At 37.3% G+C, this 24,656-nt stretch overlaps 3 protein-coding genes across 4 annotated transcripts; 1 reads left to right on the top strand and 2 right to left on the bottom strand.

The window, feature by feature from the left end:
* Window positions 1-8,787: 8,787 nt before the first annotated feature.
* Window positions 8,788-12,104, bottom strand: LOC146618994 (extracellular calcium-sensing receptor-like). Of its 2 annotated transcripts, none has more exons than XM_085370362.1 (6): window positions 11,968-12,104; window positions 11,539-11,821; window positions 10,539-11,351; window positions 10,231-10,458; window positions 9,987-10,110; window positions 8,788-9,707 (listed from the first exon to the last, which is right to left on the bottom strand). In XM_085370362.1, exons 1-6 carry the CDS (start codon window positions 11,991-11,993, stop codon window positions 8,788-8,790), a joined length of 2,394 nt encoding a protein of 797 aa, XP_085226488.1. In that variant the 5' UTR covers window positions 11,994-12,104. The 2 variants fall into 2 exon arrangements, with proteins under 2 accessions (XP_085226488.1, XP_085226487.1); XM_085370361.1 differs by having other exon boundaries at window positions 9,987-10,113; window positions 11,968-11,993.
* A 416-nt stretch (window positions 12,105-12,520) lies between these two features.
* Window positions 12,521-23,021, bottom strand: LOC146618992 (extracellular calcium-sensing receptor-like). Its single transcript, XM_085371707.1, has 6 exons — window positions 22,831-23,021; window positions 15,527-15,824; window positions 14,589-15,383; window positions 14,190-14,417; window positions 13,897-14,020; window positions 12,521-13,434 (listed from the first exon to the last, which is right to left on the bottom strand). Exons 1-6 carry the CDS (start codon window positions 22,962-22,964, stop codon window positions 12,521-12,523), a joined length of 2,493 nt encoding a protein of 830 aa, XP_085227833.1. The 5' UTR covers window positions 22,965-23,021.
* On the top strand, window positions 18,939-21,656 carry LOC146618993 (uncharacterized). Its single transcript, XM_085371708.1, has 4 exons — window positions 18,939-19,119; window positions 20,557-20,715; window positions 21,160-21,255; window positions 21,334-21,656. The coding sequence occupies exons 1-4, from the start codon at window positions 18,997-18,999 to the stop codon at window positions 21,652-21,654; spliced, it is 699 nt and encodes a 232-aa protein (XP_085227834.1). The 5' UTR covers window positions 18,939-18,996; the 3' UTR covers window positions 21,655-21,656.
* Window positions 23,022-24,656: the final 1,635 nt, after the last annotated feature.

Raw genomic sequence — 24,656 nt, 5'->3', positions numbered from 1 at the left:
CAATTCCTATTAACATTTTTTATGAACTAAGTATGGGTAGCCATTATCAGTTTTACTAGTAGAGAGAGTATTAGATTAGCATTATGTTAGATTTTTAAGTTAAATTATTTTCAAGGTTTAACAAGTATGAATGAATGCACATATTTGTGAAGTAAGGCATATAACAATCGATATCCAGCCCATCAAAAAACTTAATGTTTCAACTAGAAAAATTTGCATTTCCTGCGAAAATGCAGTGTGGATGCTTAAAGCTGAAGCTGCATGCAAAAAGTAGCTGAAAAAGCTGAAAAGTTGCAGAAATTGTAAAAACTTTGCAGAAGCAAAGGAACTTTGCTAAAATGTAATAACTTAGCAGAACTGCAATATCTTAGAGGAAACATACTACTTGGCAGAAATACAATAGCATAGCGGAACTTAGCAGAAATATTGTAACTTACCAGAAACATGATAACTTCTCAAAAATACAAGAATTTAGGAGAAATAGTATAAGATAACAGAAAGAATATATTTAGCCAAAAATACTTAAACATTACAGAAACACTATGATTTAGAAAAATAGTACAACATAGCAGAAATATTGTGATTTACCAGAGACACTGTGATGAACTATGAATATTGTAATTTTAAATTAAGACTATGTTTTAGCACAAATATTATAAAAAGCAGAAATACTATAATTTAGCAGAAATACTATATTAAGCACAAATCCTAAAAAAAGCAGAAATAGTATGATTAAGCATAAATACTACATTTAGCAGAAATACTATATTAAGCACAAATCTTATAAAAAGCAGAAATACTATATTAAGCACAAATCCTATAAAAGCAGAAATAGTATATTAAGCACAAATCTTATAAAATAGCAGAAATAGTATGATTTAGCACAAATCTTATAAAATAGCAGAAATAGTATGATTTAGCACAATAGTAATAAGTTAAACAGAAAAATTGGAAAAGCAAAATGGACAGCTGAAAAAATGCTGAACATGCTGAGGGTCCCTCAAATATACTTGTTAAATGACAAAAATCTGCAAAAAAATGTATGACAGCCACACAATTACAAATATGTACACATGAGGAAACACACATGCACAAAGAGACACACACACAAGATCCAATTCAGTCAACCAGTCTAAATATATTGAATTTGAATCTTACAATGAGATCATCCCATTAAAAGGCTTTCTCTCTCTCTCTCTCTCTCTGTCACACACACACACACACACACACACACACACACACACACACACACAAACACACAGAGGGAGAGAGCTGCTGAATTTGAATCCACCAATCAGAGTGGCTGTGTACTTTTTCCCGCCAAAACAGGTGCTTCTGTTTACACACGCAGCACAGAGAGGCACAGGATTATTGCAGTCTATTTCTCATAGTGACGACTCCCCTCAAACAAATGACCATAATTTCCTAACTGTAGGGGCTAGAGCGGTCATTCTTACACCGTTTTGTTCAGAAGTGATTGGGGAATCTTCAAGTGTTGACAATTTATCATTAAAATATGAATTTTTAGAGATATATGACATGGATGACTTATTGACTTAGAAGCCACGAATTCCCCAATATGCAAATTTGAATGGCTGAGGCCACATATATGATTGGCTGGCTGGGAAGCCGTGCAGGCCCTGATTTGTGGATTTGAATTCCTCAGCCCTGATATGATTGGCTGGCTTAGAAGCCATGAAGGCCCCAATATGCAAATTTGAATGCCTCAGGACACATATATGATTGGCTGGGAAGCCGTGCAGGCCCTGATTTGAAAATTTGAATGTCTCAGTCCTCACAGAGGATTGGCTGCCTGGGGACCTGGCAGAAATATATAGAAATACTATGATTAAGCATAAATACTACATTTAGTAGAAATAATATGTTTTAGCACAAATACTATAAAAAGCAGAAATACTATAATTTAGCAGAAATACTATATTAAGCACAAATCCTATAAAAAGCAGAAATACTATATTAGGTACAAATCCTATAAAAAGCAGAAATACTATATTAGGCACAAATCCTATAAAAAGCAGAAATACTATATTAAGCACAAATCCTATAAAAAGCAGAAATACTATAATTTAGCAGAAATACTATGTTAGGCACAAATCCTATAAAACGAATAAATACTATAATTTAGCAGAAATACTATATTAGGCACAAATCTTATGAAAAGCAGAAATAGTATGATTTAGCAGAAATACTGTATTTAGCACAAGTACCGACAAGTACCAGAAATACTATGATTTAGCAGAATAGTAATAACTTACAAAATTACAAATATGGAGGCATATTGAAACACAAATGCACAGAGGGACACACAAACACAGGCTCTAATCCAGTCAACCAGTCTAACTATATTCAATTTAAATCCTACAATGACATGCTGCCAAATAAGGGCAGGGTCCTCTCTCTCCCACTAAACAAACACACACACACACACACACACACACACATAAACACAGGGAGAGAGAAGTAAGTTTCTAGGTCAGCCTGGGAGCTGCTGAATTTGAATCCACCAATCAGAGAGCCTGTGCACTTTTTCCCTCCAAAACAGGTGCTTCTGTTTACACACGCAGCACAGAGAGGCACAGGATTTTTGCAGTCTATTTCTCATAATGACGACTCACCTCAAACAAATGACCATAATTTCCTAACCGTAGAGGCTAGAACGGTCATTCTTACACCGTTTTGTTCAGAAGTGATGGGGGAATCTTCAAGTGTTGACAATTTATCATTAAAATATGAATTATTAAAGATATTTGACTTGTAATGCACCATAACTGAGTAGAGCGAAGCAAAAACTGCCTTGACTTGCCCTCAAACAACGCTTTGTAACTCTAAATCTATTTGGAGTATCGATATCATTCTTTCACCGTAAGAGACAGCAGGCTTTGGTGAACAATCATGGAAATTTTCAGGTCTCTGTGGAAATCCAACAAAAGAGATATATGACATGGATGACTTGTTGACTTAGAAGCCACGAATTCCCCAATATGCAAATTTGAATGCCTCAGACCACATATATGATTGGCTGGCTGGGAAGCCGTGCAGGCCCTGATTTGTGGATTTGAATTCCTCAGCCCTCAGATATGATTGGCTGGCTTAGAAGCCACGAATTCCCCAATATGCAAATTTGAATGGCTGAGGCCACATATATGATTGGCTGGCTGGGAAGCCGTGCAGGCCCTGATTTGTGGATTTGAATTCCTCAGCCCTCAGATATGATTGGCTGGCTTAGAAGCCATGAAGGCCCCAATATGCAAATTTGAATGCCTCAGGACACATATATGATTGGCTGGGAAACCGTGCAGGCCCTGATTTGAAAATTTGAATGTCTCAGTCCTTACAGAGGATTGGCTGCCTGGGGACCTGGCAGAAATATATAGAAATACTATGATTAAGCATAAATACTACATTTAGTAGAAATACTATGTTTTAGCACAAATCCTATAAAAAGCAGAAATGCTATAATTTAGCAGAAATACTATATTAAGCACAAATCCTATAAAAAGCAGAAATACTATATTAGGCACAAATAGTATAAAAAGCAGAAATACTGTAATTTAGCAGAAATACTATGTTAGGCACAAATCCTATAAAAAGAATAAATACTATAATTTAGCAGAAATACTATATTAGGCACAAATCTTATGAAAAGCAGAAATAGTATGATTTAGCAGAAATACTGTATTTAGCACAAGTACCGAAAAGTACCAGAAATACTATGATTTAGCAGAATAGTAATAACTTACAAAATTACAAATATGGAGGCATATTGAAACACAAATGCACAGAGGGACACACAAACACAGGCTCTAATCTAGTCAACCAGTCTAACTATATTCAATTTAAATCCTACAATGACATGCTGCCAAATAAGGGCAGGGTCCTCTCTCTCCCACTAAACACACACACACACACACACACACAGAGGGAGAGAGCTGCCGAATTTAAATCCACCAATCAGAGTGGCTGTTTACGTTTTCCCGCCAAAACAGGTGCATCCTTTTTACACACGCAGCACAGAGAGGCACAGGATTATTGCAGTCTATTTCTCATAGTGACGACTCCCCTCAAACAAATGACCATAATTTCCTAACTGTAGGGGCTAGAGCCGTCATTCTTACACCGTTTTGTTCAGAAGAGATGGGGGAATCTTCAAGTGTTGACAATTTATCATTAAAATATGAATTTTTAGAGATATATGACATGGATGACTTATTGACTTAGAAGCCACGAATTCCCCAATATGCAAATTTGAATGGCTGAGGCCACATATATGATTGGCTGGCTGGGAAGCCGTGCAGGCCCTGATTTGTGGATTTGAATTCCTCAGCCCTGATATGATTGGCTGGCTTAGAAGCCATGAAGGCCCCAATATGCAAATTTGAATGGCTGAGGCCACATATATGATTGGCTGGCTGGGAAGCCGTGCAGGCCCTGATTTGAAAATTTGAATGTCTCAGTCCTCACAGAGGATTGGCTGCCTGGGGACCTGTCACAAATATATAGAAATACTATGATTAAGCATAAATACTACATTTAGTAGAAATACTATGTTTTAGCACAAATCCTATAAAAAGCAGAAATACTATAATTTAGCAGAAATACTATATTAAGCACAAATCCTATAAAAAGCAGAAATACTATATTAGGTACAAATCCTATAAAAAGCAGAAATACTATATTAGGCACAAATCCTATAAAAAGCAGAAATACTATATTAGGCACAAATAGTATAAAAAGCAGAAATACTATAATTTAGCAGAAATACTATGTTAGGCACAAATCCTATAAAACGAATAAATACTATAATTTAGCAGAAATACTATATTAGGCACAAATCTTATGAAAAGCAGAAATAGTATGATTTAGCAGAAATACTGTATTTAGCACAAGTACCGAAAAGTACCAGAAATACTATGATTTAGCAGAATAGTAATAACTTACAAAATTACAAATATGGAGGCATATTGAAACACAAATGCACAGAGGGACACACAAACACAGGCTCTAATCTAGTCAACCAGTCTAACTATATTCAATTTAAATCCTACAATGACATGCTGCCAAATAAGGGCAGGGTCCTCTCTCTCCCACTAAACACACACACACACACACACACACACACACACACAGAGGGAGAGAGCTGCCGAATTTAAATCCACCAATCAGAGTGGCTGTTTACGTTTTCCCGCCAACACAGGTGCATCCTTTTTACACACGCAGCACAGAGAGGCACAGGATTATTGCAGTCTATTTCTCATAGTGACGACTCCCCTCAAACAAATGACCATAATTTCCTAACCGTAGGGGCTAGAGCTGTCATTCTTACACCGTTTTGTTCAGATAAGATGGGGGAATCTTCCAGTGTTAACAATTTATCATTAAAATATGAATTATTAAAGATATTTGACTTGTAATGCACCATAACTGAGTAGAGCGAAGCAAAAACTGCCTTGACTTGCCCTCAAACAACGCTTTGTAACTCTAAATCTATTTGGAGTATCGATATCATTCTTTCACCGTAAGAGACAGCAGGCTTTGGTGAACAATCATGGAAATTTTCAGGTCTCTGTGGAAATCCAACAAAAAGTTATGACGAGAGAAAAAAGTGCTTCATTTCCACAGTTTGAAATCTGAAGAAATCTGAGCGAAGGACGAATTTCCTACCCTCAAACAAGTCCAACTCATTTCAGAACGGTAATAGGTGAGAAAGAAATTCTTGAATTGTGAGCGTCAGGAGTGTCTGAAGATATACCGGGACAAGCCTCATGTCTTCAAGTCGCTTCGTTAAGGAGATATGACGATTCGAATATGCCTCTCATTACAGAAATCCAGCGATGATTTTGAACAAGCTCTCCATTGACTTTATATGGAGAGTTTTCTGACCTTGTGTTGGTCTGAGGAGATTTGCGAAAGTTCTATGAATACCACAACAATGATAGTGACATTTCCTGAAAGCCAGCAAAAATACCTACGTTTTGATGTATAATTTGTGGAAGTTGAGTGAAAATTGAGCAAGTAGCAAACAGAAGAGAAGACTGCAAAACCTTCAGTGACACACTGGAAGCCAAGAGCATAGCAACCATAACAACGCATGTATTTTGTGAAAAATCACAATTTTGCAACTCAAAACTTTAAGAGGCATAAAAGTAAAACAGTAAAAGATTTGAAAAAGCTGAATCATACATGAATAGCCCAATAATTTGTGAACATTTTAAAGTTTGAATGGTTGTTCTAGGCGAAAGTATGAGGAAGTAGTTAAGTTTCAAAAACAAGCAAATTTTAGCAGAATTTTGGAAGTTTCCCATTCATTTCAATGGGACAAATTAAAGGAAAAAAGTGGAATATTTTAAAAAGTATAATAGTTAAAAATACCAAAAGTCATAGCCGGAAAGAGCAAAAATAGCAGAATAGTTTAAAATTTGAACGGTGAAAATTGGCTGAAAATTGTGGAAGTACTTAAGTGCCAAAAAGTGTACGGTAGTGATGTGCGATACCACTGATTTTCTTTCCGATCCGATACCAAGTAATATTCAGGGTGGTATCGGCGATACTGATCCGATACCGATACTTTGTACAAAAACTTATTTTATTTATTGTATCTCAAATTATAGCGTCATAATGATTACAGGACATCAGATTATTTGTTCTTATCACTTAATAATGCAGGGTTCTTCATATAGAAATAAAAAAAATGAAGTTGTGCTATTTGAACACCTTGCCTGCCTGCAGCACTAAAGGACTCTGTGAGAGACGTCTGTCTCGCCCTAGCAGCACCTGACTCTCTCCTCCTCTTCAGTTCACCTCAACATACGCTCGTCATATTCTGTGATATGATTTACTCTGAGGTGTTTGACAAGGTTAGTGATGTTGCCACAACCATACATGCCAGCCCTCCCGATTTTTCCGAGAGAATACCGAATTTCAGTGCCCTCCCGAAAATCTCCCAGAGCCACCATTCTCCCAAATTTCGACCGATTTTCTAGGACAACAAAATTGAAAAATCATATTGCAGAATTCATAGCGGGCCCAGCCAATTCCAGTTTCCAACACTGGCAGCAGCAACTTAGTTTTAATATTACTCTTATTTCTCTTTTTGGGTCGCAAAAAAACTTTTAACATATTTTCAGGTGAGAATGTAGCTGTGTGAACTTCAAATATCTGAGCCGACTGATCGTCTTCAACCCCCCCCCCCTTTCCCTATTCGGGTTAAACATGATATATAAGTCACTTTGATAACTTAAAAATGTTATTGTTTGGCTTTTTCAGTGTTTTATTTGTTCGTGAGTAAATCGGTTTGGCTGAGATTAAAGTTATTAGATTTGATTAAATTAAATTTGACTTTATTAATCCTTCGGAAGGGTTCCTCCGTGGTTTTCACACAGCTGAATAAACGTCAAACAGAAAATGGTTAAACATAAGTGTGAGACGGTCGAGAGTTTACGTCAGTTCCCGGTTATATTTTAGATGGCAAGGAGCAGACGGCTGAGTTTCACTCCACCGAGGGAGCTCGTGACGTACTACCCGGCTTTCTTTAGACCGCGAAGGCCGGGTCCTCCTCTGAATTTGGACACTCCCGCTGTTTCCGGGCCGGCCAATAATAACGGTGACATTTAACGTATTTTATCCGATAAATAAACCCTGTAAAATGTATTCCCCCCCCCAACAGCCCTTTTGAATGTCTCCCTAGTATGGCCACAACACCTCACTCTTGGAGCACTTTTTTTGCCACATGTATTGCAAACCACGTCTCAGCTGTGTGTGGAGGTAAAATACGTCCGCACATGACTTCAATTACGCTCAGCCATTGTTGCGAGTGCGCACGCCAAGGGGCTGCGAGACATTTATACAGCCGTATTTCGCACATGACTATGAAAGGCGGAAGAGAAAGTAGTTCCTTTGAATGTAGACAATCCGAATGTTATAGTTTCTTTCCACTGTGTTGCTGTTAATGATAAACTACAAATTTACCCTAAATTACTAAAATATCGATATTTTAATGTGAGAATCGATTCTAGAACATAAATGATTGGTATCGGAGGAATCGATATTTCAGGATCGATCCGCACATCACTAGTGTACGGAAGCAACTAGAATAAAGTATAAAGATTAAAGAGAAACAGGAACTCAATAGTGTGGATGCTTAAGCATCCACACAATAAAGAGAAACAGGAACTCAATAGTGTGGATGCTTAAAGCATCCACACAATTAGGTACTGTTCAATCTAAATGAGCAGTATAACATGGGCCTAAACAAGGAATGGGGAAAGAGAAGGCAGATGCCAGCAAAAGTTCAGATAGAGGTACACCACTCAATGTTGTGTGAAGGTGAAGCACATGATTTATATTTGAGGGAATTAGGGGTACTTTATTCAATATATTTTGTTATGTCACATAAAATGTGGAGATGGGATTAAATAAGTTTGCACTTTTTCTCGCTCCTTTTTGATATGTAACTGAATCAGAACGGTGAAGCAATATTGAAATCTATTACCTTTATTTTGTATAGCATTTTTTTCTCTTCTTTACTTTGCTAAATGAACTTTGTATATTGTTTAGATGATCGAAATAAATTAAAAACAAACAAATAGAATTAAGTGTAAGTTTAATACAAAATGTGTATTTCGCAACATTATGGTTGGACTAATCATCACAAATGTAACTCTACTGTCTTTCACTTGCCAGACTGGTCACAACATATGACATTTATTCACATCAACAATCATTATAGGAAGATTGTGTAGTGTCAACCCAGCCCTGGAATTTAAACTCTTAATGTTGTATATCATAATTTGATGTCTTTCCCATTATGTGTTTCTTAGTATTTTGTTCTGGCCTAAACAGGATTATATAACATTTTGGTATAAAAATGCAGAAAAGTAGTCCAAAGCTGGAAGCCAAAATAGCAAATATTTCTACAGCCACAATAAACTTTCCCGGTGAGCTGATATAGGCGGGGATAAATGTGATCCAAACTGCACAGAATATCAGCATGCTAAAGGTTATAAATTTTGCTTCATTAAAATTATCAGGCAGCTTTCGAGCCAAAAATGCAATTGCAAAACATGATATAGCCAGAAATCCTATATATCCTAGAACAGCGCAGAACCCTACAGCTGTGCCTGTATCACACTCTAAAATGATTCTGTCCTTATACAGTAGTAAATTCCTAAAAGGAAAAGGTGGGTTTATTGTTAACCAAAGTATGCATATCAAAACCTGTATAAAAGTAAAGACCAGAACAGTGAGTCTCTGCTGTAGAGGGCCAAACCATTTCATCACATTTGTCCCTGGAAGTGTAGCTCTGAAGGCCATTAAAACTACTATTGTTTTACCAAGAACACAAGAGATGCAGAGGACAAAGGTGATGCCAAATGCTGTGTGTCGCAGCATGCAGGACAATTTGGTTGGCCGTCCGATGAAGGTCAGAGAGCACAGGAAACACAGAGTTAAGGAGAAGAGCAGCAAGAAGCTCAGCTCAGAGTTGTTTGCCCTTACTACTGGGGTTTCTCTGTGACAGTAGAAGACTAATGTCGTAACCATAGTTAGAAAAACTCCCAGCAATGAAAATAACACTAACACCAACCCTAGAATTTCATCATATGCCAGGAATTCTACTTCTTTGGGGATGCAGGCGTCTCGTTGTTTGTTTGACCAGTACTCTGGTGGGCATTTCGCACAGTGTATTGAATCTGCAAAATTAAAAATAAAGTAGGGAATTATCAAACAAACAACCTTTATTTGTCACATACACAATCATACAGAGTACAACATGTAGTGAAATGCTTGTGTCCGAGCTACGGTCAGACTACAGACATAGCCGCGCCATTCCAGCATGGATGGTCTAGCCAGGACCCTTACTGGATAGTGGGTGGGAATTGAACTTGCAATTCCCACTCCAAAGGTGTGTAGTCTTACCAATACAGTATCCAGCTGCTTAATTTTCTTTGTTTCTTTTGCTATTTATTCACCTGTCACATTACTGATCTCTCCTTCTGGGCAGGGTATGCAGTCATAACAGCAGACTGGCTTTCCTTTCTGAAGGACCTTATGTGTTCCAGGGAGACACATCTCACTGCACACTGACACAGGCACCTCCTACAGGCATAAAAACAATCATATTCATTTTGTACTATCTCTATAGTTAAATAAGAATTTAAAAAACATAAAAGTTAATATTTATATGAAGATTTCAAACTTCAGTTTCTATGTTACCTCAGTCAACCCATTGCCCCAGACAACTGGGATGTTGTTCATGACAAATTGATTTCTCTCTGGAAGAGACGCATCAAAAATGCCAATGGTTCTTCCCTCCATTGTTCCTCGAATTGTAAACTGTAAATTAACAAGTTCATATCTTGCTGGGGTGTCACCATTTTTGTTAAAATACACCCTTTCCCCTTTTTTTGTTGTAAAATTTACAGTGTTAAGATACTGTAAGACCTAAAAATGAAATTCCATAGAAATTAAATTAAGCATTTCAACTCTTATCATATTGTCAGAATGAACTGACAGTCACTCACTTGCCATGGTTTAATGTGTTTGGGGTCAATGCAGCTCTCATTAGAAAAGGACAGTTGATCATTATCACATTTGATCAGCATGTCGAGAGCATGAGCCACTGCGTAAACTGACTTGTAGACATTATCAGTAAATCTGAGCTCAGACACATCAGTGAACTGTGATTCAATGTTTTGCAAGCTCTCATGGCCACTACATGGCTGTTTTTGAGTGTTCACAGTTCTATTGAGAGAGCAGTTAAACACTTCTTCCCAGAATTCCCTAACAAACTGACTATCGGGGAACTGTGAGGGGTAGAGCTGCTTTAGATACTCCTCTAGCCCTGAGATCTTAGCTTTAGGGCTGGTGAAGCCTAATGAGCCCACCAGGATTTTGTGTCCCTCACTGTCAGTCAGAGAGTGATCTGTGATCCATGCATCACTGCCAATCCACTGGAGTCCTGTAATGCTATGCGTGTACAGCTCAGTAGCCAGCAATTTAATTTCTCTGTGAGACATAAAAGCCATAATAACTTTGGAAGTGGACTGCTTAATGATTTCTATTATTCTCTGTAGTCTGTTTGGTGGATCTGATGATGAAAATGCTTCAGAATACTCAATACACACTCCATATTCTTTTGCAGCTTGGATAAATGCTGCTATGCCATTGAAGCCATATTCATTATCCACAGCTAACGCCCCAACCCAGGACCATCCAAAGTGCTTGACAAGCTTGGCAAGAGCTCTGCTCTGGTAGTAGTCACTGGGAATAGTTCTGAAAAAGGTAGGGTACTCTTTCCTGTTGCTCAGACAGGCACAGGTGGCAAAATGGCTGATCTGCATTGAAATATACAAATATCTGAATAGCATTGGCAGAGCAAACATTAAATATTGCCATTTTAGGCTTATGCATTACATGTAGCTATAATTTTACTCTTCCAATTTTGCAAGAGAACTGTAGAGGTGCAAAAGTGCAATATGAAAAGCGAAATTATACTTCAATGACTTGTTTTCTTTGACTTACCACAGGTATCTGAAACCTTCCAACAACCTGTGCAAATGCAATAGTTGGGCTTGATCCAGAATGTCCCAAGATTGCTTGCACCGTCTCAGTGCAGGTGTCCTCACGGAGTTGTCTATTTAACCCACTCAGCAGTGTCAGTGCTGCTCTCAGTATGTCCATGGTTCCACAGTTATCATAAATCTTATAGCCAAGTTTAATATTAGACAGCATGTGGGGATTTTTGTTGATTTCATTTATGGCAAAGATCATTGTTTGAGCAAATTGAAATTCTCTAAAATTAAAGCTGTAATTATTAATAAAAGTAACAAAAACTTTATGTTAAAGGTTCCAATGCAGAACAAAATACACACAAGCATAAACTATTTCAAATGAAATGTAAATTTAACACATTTCTCGTATAAAGTAGGATATAGGATAAATAATACATACTTTTTGCATTTTCGAAATTCTGGCATTGTCTGGAATGTGTTAGTTACAGAATCCTGGCCTGTGCGAAATGAAAAAATGCCTCCAATAATAAGATCCCCATCCTGGGTTAGTTCAGGTGGTTGTGCCAAGCCTTGCAGCTGACATGCAGAATTTCCTTTCTCCAGTAATAGAATGAAGAGTAGCAGTCTCAATAATACCATATCTCTGCTGTTGCCTGAACATTACCCCAATCAGCTTTACAGTTCATACTGGAGCTTTATACACTTTTTAAGTTGTCATGGCTCAATGTAGCCTCTAGAGACATATGCACACCTTAGGCAAAAGATGTTTTGATCACAGTTTTATTAGCATTATAGTATATTGTATAATTCATATGGCATACAATATAAGGCTAATATATTTATATGATCTAATCACAGTTGTTTTCAACGATATACTGCATTCATGCTATGACTGGACAGGTATTTCAGTAACTTCAGAGAACCATCTATTCAGTTTGGTTAACAATTATGTAGAAATGTTACAAATACAAAGAAAACATTGTTTTCATTTTTTAAAATAAATGGGTTGCCTTCTTCCCCATCATGTTCTTCTTAGTATTCTTTTCTGGTTTCAGTAAGATGATATAACATTTGGGCATGAAAATGCAAATCAGTAGACCAAAACTGGAAGCAAGTATAGCAAATACTTCTACAGCAACACTGAACTTTCCTGGAGAGCTGACATATGCCGGGATAAATGTAATCCATACTGCACAGAAAATCAGCATGCTGAAAGTAATGAACTTGGCTTCATTGAAATTATCGGGTAGTTTCCGAGCCAGAAAAGCAAAAATGAAACATAAGACAGACAAAAGTCCAATGTAGCCAAGAACAGCCCAATACCCTACAGCTGAGCCAAGAGCACATTCTAAAATAATTTTGTCCTTAAATGTTTTAAAATTCTTAAATGGAAACGGAGGACAAATTGTTAACCAGACAATGCATATGATAACTTGTACAAGAGTGAATACAAGAACACAGAGCCTTTGTTGTGTCTGCCCAAACCATTTCATCATATTACTACCAGGAAGTTTAGCTCTGAAGGCCATTAAAACCACTATTGTTTTTCCCAAAACACAAGAGATACAGAGGACAAAGGTGATGCCAAACGCTGTGTGCCGTAGCATGCAGGACCATTCAGAGGGCTGACCGATGAAGGTCAGAGAACACAGGAAGCACAGAGTTAAGGAGAAGAGCAGCAGGAAGCTCAATTCAGAGTTGTTTGCTCTCACAATAGGAGTTTTTCTGTGTTTGAAGAAAATTAACACCACACCAGCAGTTGTGCATGTTCCAAATACAGATGCTGCAGTGAGCAGTGCTCCCATAATTTCTTCATATGATAGAAACACTGCTTCCTTCTTTATACACGCATCTCTTCTCTCATTTGACCAATATTCAGGGAGACATCTCACACAGGTGACAGAATCTGCCAAAAAAATATCAACATATTACAAATCACCCCGACACTCATCTCCAACCACTGCATACAGGCTCTTCACTCTTCTTCACCTCTCTTCTGCACCGTCTTTTGCTTTGGAAAGTTGATCCCAGGTATTTCAATTCATCTGCCTTCACTATCTCTACTCCTTGAATTTTCATTTTTACACCCATCCCTCTTTCATTTACTCGCTTCCACTGGCTTTCATTCCTCATCTCTCCAGTGTACACCTCTACTTCTCTAGACATAGGCACCATACAATAACTTTGCTTAATTATTAAATAAATTCAAAACAGTTCCAGTCTTACATGACAGATAGTCCTGAAAGTAAAACCCAAACAGTAAAGCAAGAACTTAACATAACCAAGCAATGATAAAATCTTTGTTTTGAGGCACAGTGAGCAAAAGAAATACAAAAGTGTACACTGAATATAACACTTGTAACATAACCTGTAATGTTGCTGATATCACCTTCTGCACATCTTATACAGTCATAGCAGCAAACAGGCCTTCCTTTCTGGAGAACCTTGCGTGTTCCTGGAGGACATTTCTCACTACAAACTGACACAGGAACCTGCACGAACAAAGGCATTATGAGAAAAACATGTATAATATTGCCCTTACAGCCATGTTAATGAAATGTATTTAATACTAGAGCCAATAGATGTTTATATCTCCTGTGCCAAACTATTTTGTTAAAATTGAATTTGTAATTATTGTAATTAATTAGACTGATACCTTACCTGCTTTGAGTTTCTTGCCCAAATTAAAGACTTGTTTTGCAGATATAGCTGTTTTTCTGCAGCTAATGATATATCATAAAGACCAACTGTGACAAACTCCACAATACCATTTTCTCTTGGCTGCCAGTTTATAATTTCATATTTTGCGGCTGGGTCTCCATTCTCATTAAAGTAAACCTCCTCTCCTTCCTTTGTTTTGAAGTAAATGTTTTTTATGTGCTGTAAAATCTATGAAACAACATTAATTTATTTAATTACCTGAGAAAAACTTTGCAAACTAACTGGCTATAGGACATGGATAATTAATTATTTTTTCAAACTGTGAAAACATTTTTTTTTTATCAGTGATTGTTATTGTGTAATGTGATAACGTATAATTGAAATTATTAAAAAGCTCACCGTGAATGGGTCTAGCTGCACAGTTTTGTTACATGTTTTATTACAGCTGAGGATGTTGTGAAGTGCATGTGCCACTGCATACACTCCTTTGTAGACATTGTTAAAGATAGGCATGAGAGACATGTCAGTGTAGCTGTTTTGAACTCCAGTCACATCTTCATGTCCAGTACACTCTCTCTGAATGTCTGATGATGATATTGACTGCCTAAACCTACAGTTAAATAATGCCTCCCAGAACTCAATAAACAATTCATTATTAGATGAATTGAGTGGCTTCAGATTAAGCATGAACTCTCTCAGGCCACTGACATGTGCTTTTGGAATGGAAAGGCCTATGGCACCATTCAGTATGTGATGTATATCCAGTGCTGCTATTTCAGAATCAACTATCCATCCCTCACTACCTACCCACTGGTATTCAGTCAAATTGTGCTGGGACATCCCATACATTAGCACATCCATATCCATGTGTGACAGAAAGGCAACAATCACCTTGGAGGTTGAAGACTTTATAATGTCAATTATCTTTTGTATTTTGTCTGCTGGATCTGTCCTGAAAAAAGATACAGAATACTCCAGACAGATGCCCAGCTGCTGTGCAGTTTCTGTGAATGTAGCCATGCCATTATTTCCATAATCATCATTGGTTCGAATAGCTCCAACCCAAGTCCATCCAAAATGCTTGACCAAATGGGCCAGGGCTCTGCTCTGGTAGTAGTCACTGGGTATTGTTCTGAGGAAGGATGGGTACTTGGTTTTGTCACTGAGACAAGCACATGTGGCAAAGTGGCTGATCTAATAGAGGAAAAGTCCAAAATATAACATTCACACTTGCATTTTTTGCCACAAACGGTGAAGAAATTAAGTAGAAAAAAAAGTCAAACATTGACAGTTGAATGTGCATGGTTGCAAATATTTTTATTAGCTATTCTACCTACCATTGATATATAAAATGGTCCAAGGACAGTAGCCATTGCCATGCAAGGGGAGGAAGATGTCTCTCCAATTATGGCCTGCACTTGTGAAGGTCTGGTACATGGTCTTTCAGATTGCCCAGCAACAATTTCATTACCATTGGTCAGCGTCAGTGCAACTTTTACACTTCTTGCCATGGAGCCACAAGCATCATAGATTTTGTAGCCTAGAGAGACTCCTGGCAGTAGGTCTGTACTATTATTAATCTCCTCAATGGCAAAAAGCATAGCCTGAGCAAACTGGAAGCCTCTGAAACTCAAACTTGATTCAATTTGAAATATGGAATTAAAACCAAATTATCTTTAAACCAGAAACAGTGGTATTACAAAAGCAAGTACACTGTAAAAAATCAAACTTGCAGTTGTTGAGCTTACAGTCATTTCTTTCACAATTCAACAATAAAAGTTCAGTTGGCCCATAAACTCAAATACATTAAGGGTTTCAACTAATCATTTAACGTTTTGGAGCAAAAGTTGGTCTCAGATGAAATTTATTGCTGGCAAAATGAATGAATTCAAGTTTTACATGAGTTGAAGCTGTTGGCGCCTTTCTGTGCCTGAGTACGCATGCGCATCTCATATTTTTGGATGCTACGGGGTCTACTTTGCGCTTTTGCAAGGACTGAAAGCCACCTGCCCGTCTGCCTTAATGAGAACGTAAGGCTAGGAGCTGGATAGATCGTTCATCTCAAGTTTCTAAAGGCAAGTAATGTTTCTTTTATTATATCAGACAGTATATGTTTGAACAGTCTCAATTTGTCTGTTAGAAATATCACAACTGAAGTTCTTCGTATTTTTCCGAAACTTAGCATAGCATTACTTTCTTGGCTAAGAAGCCTTGTGGCTTATGGGTATGTGTTTACTATATCATTTAAGATTCCATGTCACAAACCAATGAAAATCCGACAAACTTCGCTACTAAAGAGGCGCGCTCATATCTGACAAGCCTCCGCGACACCCCCTATGCGTATTTCATGAAGTGCAGTCTGTGGCCGCCATACCACCGAACGAAACAAAATAGGCTGGCTCACTCATGACCAACGGCAGCAACCCCCCGCCGCTATTTAAATAAAATAAAATAAAATAAAGTTCGGGGGCGCCTGCTGCCATGTTGTTTAATTTGTTCGAATCACATCTAGCCAATAAAATGTGTGCTTTAGTTTCTGTGTGAACGGGGTGGTGGAGTCCTCATGGCCAGCGAGCTCCACTAAATGAAATATGAGATGTGACAATATAGTTTATATCGATATAGTCTACATTATCATTATACTCGTGGAGCCGCAAGTTTGCCTCTCTTTCGTCCACTTTTGTCTCTACGCTGTGTTACTCCGCCTCTCTCCTTCACTGAACACAACTCCCCCTCCCCCATCGCTTCACCTGCAGGCAACGACAAGATGGACACGGCAGCTATCAAAGAGGAGCTGGTCGGTAAAAAGAAAACATTTGAAGATGACTATTTTAGTGCTGTCAGCGTAAAGTTAATGCCATAACTGCATTAACGGGGCAAATCTCCGTTAACTAGTTACCGCGGATCACCCCGTGCGTGGGGCTGGGTGGCGTTAGTGAACTAACCGGGCTAACGCGTTGACGCACGGCCTAAAATCCTTTCATCTCAAAAATCGACAGTCTGCCTTATGTATGAATTCTTGTTGTGCTTACTGACCTCGAACCAATTTTATGTGGTACACAGCTTAAAAAAATATGTCAAAAAATGTTTTGGTACGACTTTGGTAAGCTATGAAGCTGCACTGCTTGATGGATTGTTGGAGCATTACGGCTACCGAGGAGCCTCGCAGAGTGATACGTACTCTGCTTCAACGTAATATTACCATATTATGTGTGTAAGGACCATAAATGGCACCTGTAAGAGACACGGTTACAAAGAGAATTTCAAACTCCAGGCTGTCAGTTGCGCAGTAGAACTTGGAAACAGAGCAGCTGCAAAATCTGTCTTTGTTATTATGCTCAGCATCTTTTAGTTTACATTTTGATCGCACAATTGTGAGCTTTTTGTTATGCACAAAACAACACTGTTTTGGTTTATTTATGGAGCACCATTAATAAATGCACTGATAATTTAAACAGATGCTTCAGGAGTTTTATCCCACTCATACTCTCAATCCAATGTTTGTCATTCTAAGTTGTAAAACCAATCAGACAAAATTATCCTTGGCTTACATAATACATCCCAGTATACTGTTGGTGCATTCCATGTAGAATACAATTTGTTAATAATAAATTAAATAAATTAAACATTTGATGTAATGTATGTTTTGTAAATTATTTGTTTTACTGTGTTTCACATGGCATTTTACAAGGCAGAATCAGCTCACTTTAGTGAGCCAAAAAAATTCTTAAGTAATGTCAGGAAGCTGGTATTTTATTTTAAAACTAATTGCTATTTTTATTTATTTAGAGAATTAAAAGCCAACTCCAGACCACTGCTTGTCCTGATTTATGAGGGACTGATGAGGAGTTGGTAAGGAGAGGAATCAGAACAGGAGTGCCTGCCCCCCGCCCCAAACACATTATCAGGTAATGTAACTTTGGTAATTTGAGATTAATTCAGGTTTCTTTTGAATTGTTGACACTGTCCTCTCCTCTCTTCTCATTATAGCTTTTGTATGCAGTGCCAGTTCTGCTCTTTTGTCTGTTCAAGCCAAGAAGTACTCTTAAGACATCACCAGCTACGACATAGAAGAGGATTTCATTTGCCCTGTGTTTACAGTGACTGCGTCTGTTCGTTCAGGACACGAGGGGCATTGAAGTCTCACCTCAGCAGATCACACAACAGGGCTAAGAAAAGGCAGGAGATCTCAACATTTTTTTGTGATTTTTGTGAATTTAAGGAAAACTGCTCACAGCATACATTTATTTCACATATTTTAAGGCACTTAAAAAAAATCAGACTGTATCCTGTCCTTTCCAAAAATGTGACTATGCTACCAACAATTTAACAACCTTTACGTCACACACAAGCAGAGAGCACAAAAACTCAAAAGATATAAAAAACTGTATTAGACTGATTTCTCATGCAAATGCATGTCCTAGTGAAAGTAGCTCCCCTGATAAATCCTTAAATACCTCTCAGGAGCCAGAGACATTACCAAGTGGTTCAGGTGTAGCATCAAGTGATAAAGAGGACAATGAGTTTGTAGATTACCAATGTCTTGAACATAAAATAGCTAGACTTTTTCTATGCATGCAAACATTGTTACATGTTTCTAAAAGTGCTTTGCAGAGAATTATTGAGGAAATTAGTGACATTTTAAAATTTTCTCAGGTTCATTCATTTCAAAGAATCAAACAGGTGCTTGCTTAACAGAACATTGAGGCAGATGATGATGTAATTAAAAATATAAATGATGCACTTTTCAAAACCAACCCATTAATTATCTCAACAGAACCAAAAGGTGAAGAAGAGGGATAAGAACATGGCACTCATCACCCAAAAGATGGACATCACATTCTCTCTCAGGAGGAAAGAAGTTGTGGAGATGCAGCCCTTGGTCAAGGAAATGCAGCTCAGATGGCCAGCTCTCTTCTTGAAAGAACAGGTAAGATAATCTCTTAAATATTTAAAGGAAAACTTCCGTTTTTTTCTTCTTCCCTTTTTCCCCAGTGTGGTCTTATTTCTAAAATTGAAAACGTTCATTTATTCACCCAGAAAAATTTCAAGGCATTTGGAGTTGTTAGAAAGAAATTTTAATCCCAATGTTACGAGTCAGTCGTTTTGCAAGAGAGAGCTGAGCCACGGTTATGGGGAAAGGATTCACTGAGACAACTAAGAAATGCCTGAATTAAGCCAAAAACCACTCTGGAGGGTTTTTAATCTAAGGAAATAACATTAAAATGTGTTTAAAAGCTCCAAAAAGTTGATTTTACATGATATAGGACCTTTACAATTCCTTCTGAACAACTCCAAATGCCTCGAAACTTGTCTGGGTGAGTAAATGAACGTGAGCTCCATTTCTTGTGCCCTTGAGAAGCATCTGTTTGTGTCACTCCAATATCTTGTAGAAAAGGTTGAAGGCTACCGTTGAGCTAACAATGCAGAACAATAAAATATAAAAAAATACTTGGCTCTAAAAATATGAACTCTATTGAAGTGAAATCTATTTACTTGTCAACTTGCTGTGTATAATAACGGATTGCTTTTATTTCGCTCTTCTCTGGGCACCCAAAGCGCTTTATAATTCCACTACTCACTCACTCACTCTCACATTCACACATCGGTGCAGGGAAACCACAGTTGTAGCCACAGCTGCCCTGGGGTAGACTGACAGAAGTGACGCTGCCATATCGCGCCACTGGCCCCTCTGGCCAACACCAGTAAGCGGTGGGGTAAAGGGTCTTGCCCAAGGACACAACGACCAGGACAGAGAGAGCTGGGGATAGAACCAGCATCCTTCCGGTTACAGATGAGCTTCCCAACCCCCTGAACCACGGTCGCCGCAATGACTTGTCTTCACTGGGCATCTAGAATCTTTTGGTGCTGACCCTTAGCGGGCAACAGCCATGAAACTCACAGAACAGGATTGAGAAAGTCACTTACGTGTTATGAAAGTATACAAATTTGACCACAGGATGTTATTCTTACTTCATTTCTACATAACTATAAAATTAATGGAATTTTTTCAATGAATTTAAAATACAATTTATTGATTTATTTCTTTTCTGCAATACATCCTGTAACAATTGAAACCATTATTTTGTCTTATCAACATTTGATTAGGTATTCTATAGACTTACTGTAAAATCTGCCGATCAGATTTTTCTTGTTTTTTGTTTTTTTTTAATACGTCAGTTATAATTTGTACCACCACTACCACTAAAAGAAAAAAAAAAATCCAATCAAGGCCTGACCAATAGATCAACCGAGACTAACTAAATGTTTTGAAATTAAGCTCTTTTAACCAAATTTGAAAACAATGTGATTTTTATATAATGTACCTTTAAAAGTTTTCTTCTATATTTTTTTTGTTGCTTTGTAGATTTGTGCGGAATTCTCACGCATTACCACCAAGGATCTCATGGGGACCTTCATGACTGCCCTCGACACTTACTCACTTCGGCTGATTAAGCTGTATCGAATTAGAAAAGCTGCTTTCCGCAATGACATGGATTCCCTGTTGCAGAAGTTTGATGAACAGGTAATATATAAAAATGTATTTGTGTCTGGTTTATGAGGAACCTGAAGTTCCCACTGTAACGAAAGATACTTTATTAAATATTTACTAAATTGATGTAAAAATTGTTAGTTTTCAAAAAGTGTGTCCTGAATGGGATTACAAGCTAACAAGCAGCGCTGTTTGGCAGATTGCAGGTAATGACAGACAGTTCAACTCTCATCCCACTCATGGCACTTTTTGTTATAAATGTTGTAATAAGTGTGCTACATTTGTTGCACATCAAAATTACTTAAAAAATAAATAAATAAAAAAAACTGACAAAAACATGACCAATTATCTGTAATAACTCATTTCAACATCTTATTTCTTAAGGCTGTATTTTGAGCAACAACACTTAATGTGTTTTAAAAACAAAATGGTAGGTTTATAAATGAGACTGAGTCTTATTTGATTTCCTTGTTTTAGGTCTCAAACATAGTCCAGCATCGACGAACCATCAGTTTGGAAGGGTTACCGATATTTGTTCGCGACGACGAGACCAAACTCTTCTTAACATGTCTGGTGAGTATGCAAATCTACTCAATCTTCAGTTTTGGTTTTCAGAGACTTATATGTACTGTTGTTTTTTATTTTGCATAGGATACAGATCCAGTTGAGAGGGCAACCCGAGGTGTTACGGTGGGCATCCTCACTGTTCTGGAGGACTACGTGGGACCCAACTCGCAGTCCACAGTGGTCAACACTGCCATTGTTTTGGAAGAGGACATTATTCTTGATGATCTGCCAGACCTTCCCACTGCCTTTGCCTACTTGTTTGGCCTACTTTATGGGCTCAACATGGAGTTTCCCAAAGAACTCAAGTACACATTTGAAGCTGTGCAACACATTTTTATGGAGTTGACATCTACCTGTTCCCAGAGGATAAGAAGCTTCAAAACCAAGCTCTTAACCAAAGTCTAACCTATTTGACAACATGTTCAACTCAAATGCAACTTGTGTAAAACAGAATGGCAATTTGTTTTGATTTACTGTTTTTGGGTTTCGTGGCAAGTTGCTCTGAAAAAAGTTAATTTCTGTCTTTAAGAAAACGGTAAGGTGCAGAAAGTTCTGAATCAATGTCTTCTGTTCTAACTTTACTTAATGTAGCTTGCATGGCTGATTGCAGATTTCATGTATAACATGTTATTATAAAATGTTGAAAGGTTTTATTCTAACTTGAGCTGTTTTAAAAAATTTTATAATCTGGTTTTAGGTACATTTGTATTAGTTTTATAACAAATGTGGCGCGATACTGAACTTCACAGGAAATTGGAGTGTTGATACCATTACTATTAAAAGACAAGTGGTGGAAAAATTTGTTTGAAAGTTGTTAGCTGTATGGAAACCAGGAAGTTGTTCACATCCTGCCATCTGATGTTTTGAATCTGTTTGTTAGTGACTATCTATCAAGATAGGTTTGATATTCTGTCTGACAACACCACCTTTAAAATTGGATGAGTAACATTTGTTACAAAAATTTGACTTTTTTTGTGTTTTTGGAAGGACTTTATTTGTGGCTGAATGTTGTCAGTATGTTAAAAATGGCTGATCTCAAAAGTCAACATTGTCAGTGGTGCAGTTGTGTTTGAACACAAAGTTATTTGAAAATCAACTGTGTAAACATTCATTGGTACAACAGGGAGCACCTCATGAAAACTATGAAAGATACTTTTTCTAAACTTTAGGAAATTGATTGGCAAAACAAAAAAAATATGTTGTGTAAACTTTAGGAAATACGTTGCCAAAACTAAAACTAATACCTTGTGTAAACTTTAGGAAATACGTTGCCGAAACTAAAACTAATACCTTGTGTAAACTTTAGGAAATACGTTGCCGAAACTAAAACTAATACCTTGTGTAAACTTTAGGAAATACGTTGCAAAAACAATAAAATATGAGTTGAGAAAAAGGACAATTATTAATTTTGTCAACACAAAAACATTAGCTAAAGCAACTTATCACCTAAACTTGAAATTATAAGTTATCCATCAGAACCTAAAAACGTAAATGCAGTCGGTTGCCTTGAGTTTTTAAGTTTTAGCAACGTTTTTTTTTTTACAGTGTATGTATTATCTCAATACTCAGTATTTCACATACCTGGTACATTGCAGTGGCAGTGGTTTATGCAAGTAGGTGTCCATTCTGTCTTTCCAACTGCTGTGAAATGAGAAGATCCCCCCTAATATAATATTACCATCCTGAGATAGTTGGGGGTTTTCAGGATCCCCCATTTGCCTGCATACTTGTTCATCAGCCTGAGAGAAAGACACCACCAATAACACTTGTAAAATTGCCCAACCCTGCTGTGGCCAGCTATGCGTTGATGTCATGCTGTCAGTGAGAAATAAAACACTGGATTGCATCACATGTGCCTTTAGATACATTTGAATCTTAAACTGGTATTTATGCATTTTTGGAGTAACATGAGAAATAATGGAGTAGTGATGACTCATTTCTGTCAACCTATAGGTGGAGGAAGAAGAGAGACATACCCAAATGAAAAAAATAGTACGTTTTTCTTATCTAATCTGCTTTGCTTTGTCCTTCCTTTTTATTTTTATTTTTTTATTTCACCAACTCCTGGGGAAATTTTAGTATATTCACTATTATATACAAGGTTAGTTTATAATTGACAACAATCAGAAATTGAACAGTGAAATTTTATTTTTTACATAGATTTTTTAGATTATAGACATACAATTAATATCAGAAAATATATTTTCAATCAAATATTAAAACGTTAACTGTTAAATTTATTTAACCATAATGGAAATTAAGATTAGAGTCAGTAAAATTTCACCATAGTCATACAGTCAATTTTCAAAAAAAAATCTAAAGCATTCGTTCTAAAATTTTGAACTTCTGGCTCATTTTGAAATCTGATATTTATTGCAACTCACACAAGCCCCAAATCATGACTTTAATTACAACATTTACATGAGATAAAGTGTTTTTGGAGGGGGGATTAGTTTTTCATGTAAGGTCACGTAGGTTTGGGTTCTTTTTTACCTTAATAAATGAAATCATTGTTTACATTTTATATATTTTTTTAAACCCAGAGGTGTGAAGAATATGTAAAAAAAGAAAAATCAAGATGGGGTCATATTTTTTTTAAGCCACTCAACAAATCACAAATTTGCCTCAAGAGTCTTTGAAGGTCCTGAGTTGGGATAATTTTTATGAAAAATCCCAGAAAGGTGATTCTGTTCATCTTTACGCAATGTTATAATTGGGAGAAACATTTGAACACTCATCCTGACTCTCATCCTGACTCCCCCAGTCCCCATTGCTTGCTAGTTCCCCAACTTTATGAACAGTACATTTACATGACAATTAACACCATCACATAACAATGATCCACATGATCAGTTTCATGATTGGTGATAAGTAATGTCCCTTATTCATAGCTACCATAGGGTTGGGAATGGCTGCAATCACAGCATTGTAAAACAGTGAAAGATTTAATATTAGGCCTTCTCCTTGGTTCAGAGATGGATATTTCCGTTTTACATAAATTAACTCCTTAACTCCTCACTCAAATTCATCTCTAGGATATACACATCTTCATCATTAAAAGAGTGACTACTGGCAAATAGGCTAAAGTAGACTGCACAGTCCTGGCTTGATGAAGAACCTCTTCTGTTTTGTGTTATTTGTTTAGCCAGAATTTGTCTACTGTCTTTAATGTCTAATTCACACCCATCCTCTCACACAAAATTGCTTAGTTTGGACCTTAGGAACTAAACACTGGAGTGTGCCATTGTTTTGTGGGATTTTTCTTGCTTGGTGGCCCTAGCAGATGATTTCATTTGTAGGCTTTTGGGTTTAATCCCACTCTGTCTGCATCTGACCATGAATATCAGCTGTTTCCTATAGGCTCTCTTCTTATGTGCTGTGTGTTCATACTCAAGTAACTGGTTTAG

This window comes from Diplotaxodon limnothrissa, linkage group LG14 (genome assembly GCF_057381915.1).
Source record: "Diplotaxodon limnothrissa isolate DT_005_m linkage group LG14, D_limnothrissa_male_GT1.1, whole genome shotgun sequence".
Lineage (NCBI taxonomy): Eukaryota > Metazoa > Chordata > Actinopteri > Cichliformes > Cichlidae > Diplotaxodon > Diplotaxodon limnothrissa.
Note: the sequence above shows the minus strand (reverse complement) of the source record. Positions and strands in the feature narration are given on the sequence as shown.

What these genes read in the sequence shown, in the direction of transcription:
- LOC146618994 (XM_085370361.1), bottom strand. Translation starts at nt 11,993, where the DNA reads ATGCCAGAATTTCGAAAATGCAAAAA. An exon ending in GGGGCAATGGGTTGACTGAG is followed by an intron (nt 10,114 to 10,230) that starts GTAACATAGAAA and finishes TTATGCCTGTAG; the next exon opens with GAGGTGCCTGTGTCAGTGTG. An exon ending in AGAGATCAGTAATGTGACAG is followed by an intron (nt 9,708 to 9,986) that starts GTGAATAAATAG and finishes TTAATTTTGCAG; the next exon opens with ATTCAATACACTGTGCGAAA.
- LOC146618993 (XM_085371708.1), top strand. Translation starts at nt 18,997, where the DNA reads ATGGCACTCATCACCCAAAAGATGGACATCACATTCTCTCTCAGGAGG. An exon ending in TGCAGAAGTTTGATGAACAG is followed by an intron (nt 20,716 to 21,159) that starts GTAATATATAAA and finishes TCCTTGTTTTAG; the next exon opens with GTCTCAAACATAGTCCAGCA. An exon ending in AACTCTTCTTAACATGTCTG is followed by an intron (nt 21,256 to 21,333) that starts GTGAGTATGCAA and finishes TATTTTGCATAG; the next exon opens with GATACAGATCCAGTTGAGAG.
- LOC146618992 (XM_085371707.1), bottom strand. Translation starts at nt 22,964, where the DNA reads ATGGGGGATCCTGAAAACCCCCAACTATCTCAGGATGGTAATATTATA. An exon ending in CTGCCACTGCAATGTACCAG is followed by an intron (nt 15,825 to 22,830) that starts GTATGTGAAATA and finishes AATTGAATCAAG; the next exon opens with TTTGAGTTTCAGAGGCTTCC. An exon ending in GGGCAAGAAACTCAAAGCAG is followed by an intron (nt 14,021 to 14,189) that starts GTAAGGTATCAG and finishes TTGTTCGTGCAG; the next exon opens with GTTCCTGTGTCAGTTTGTAG.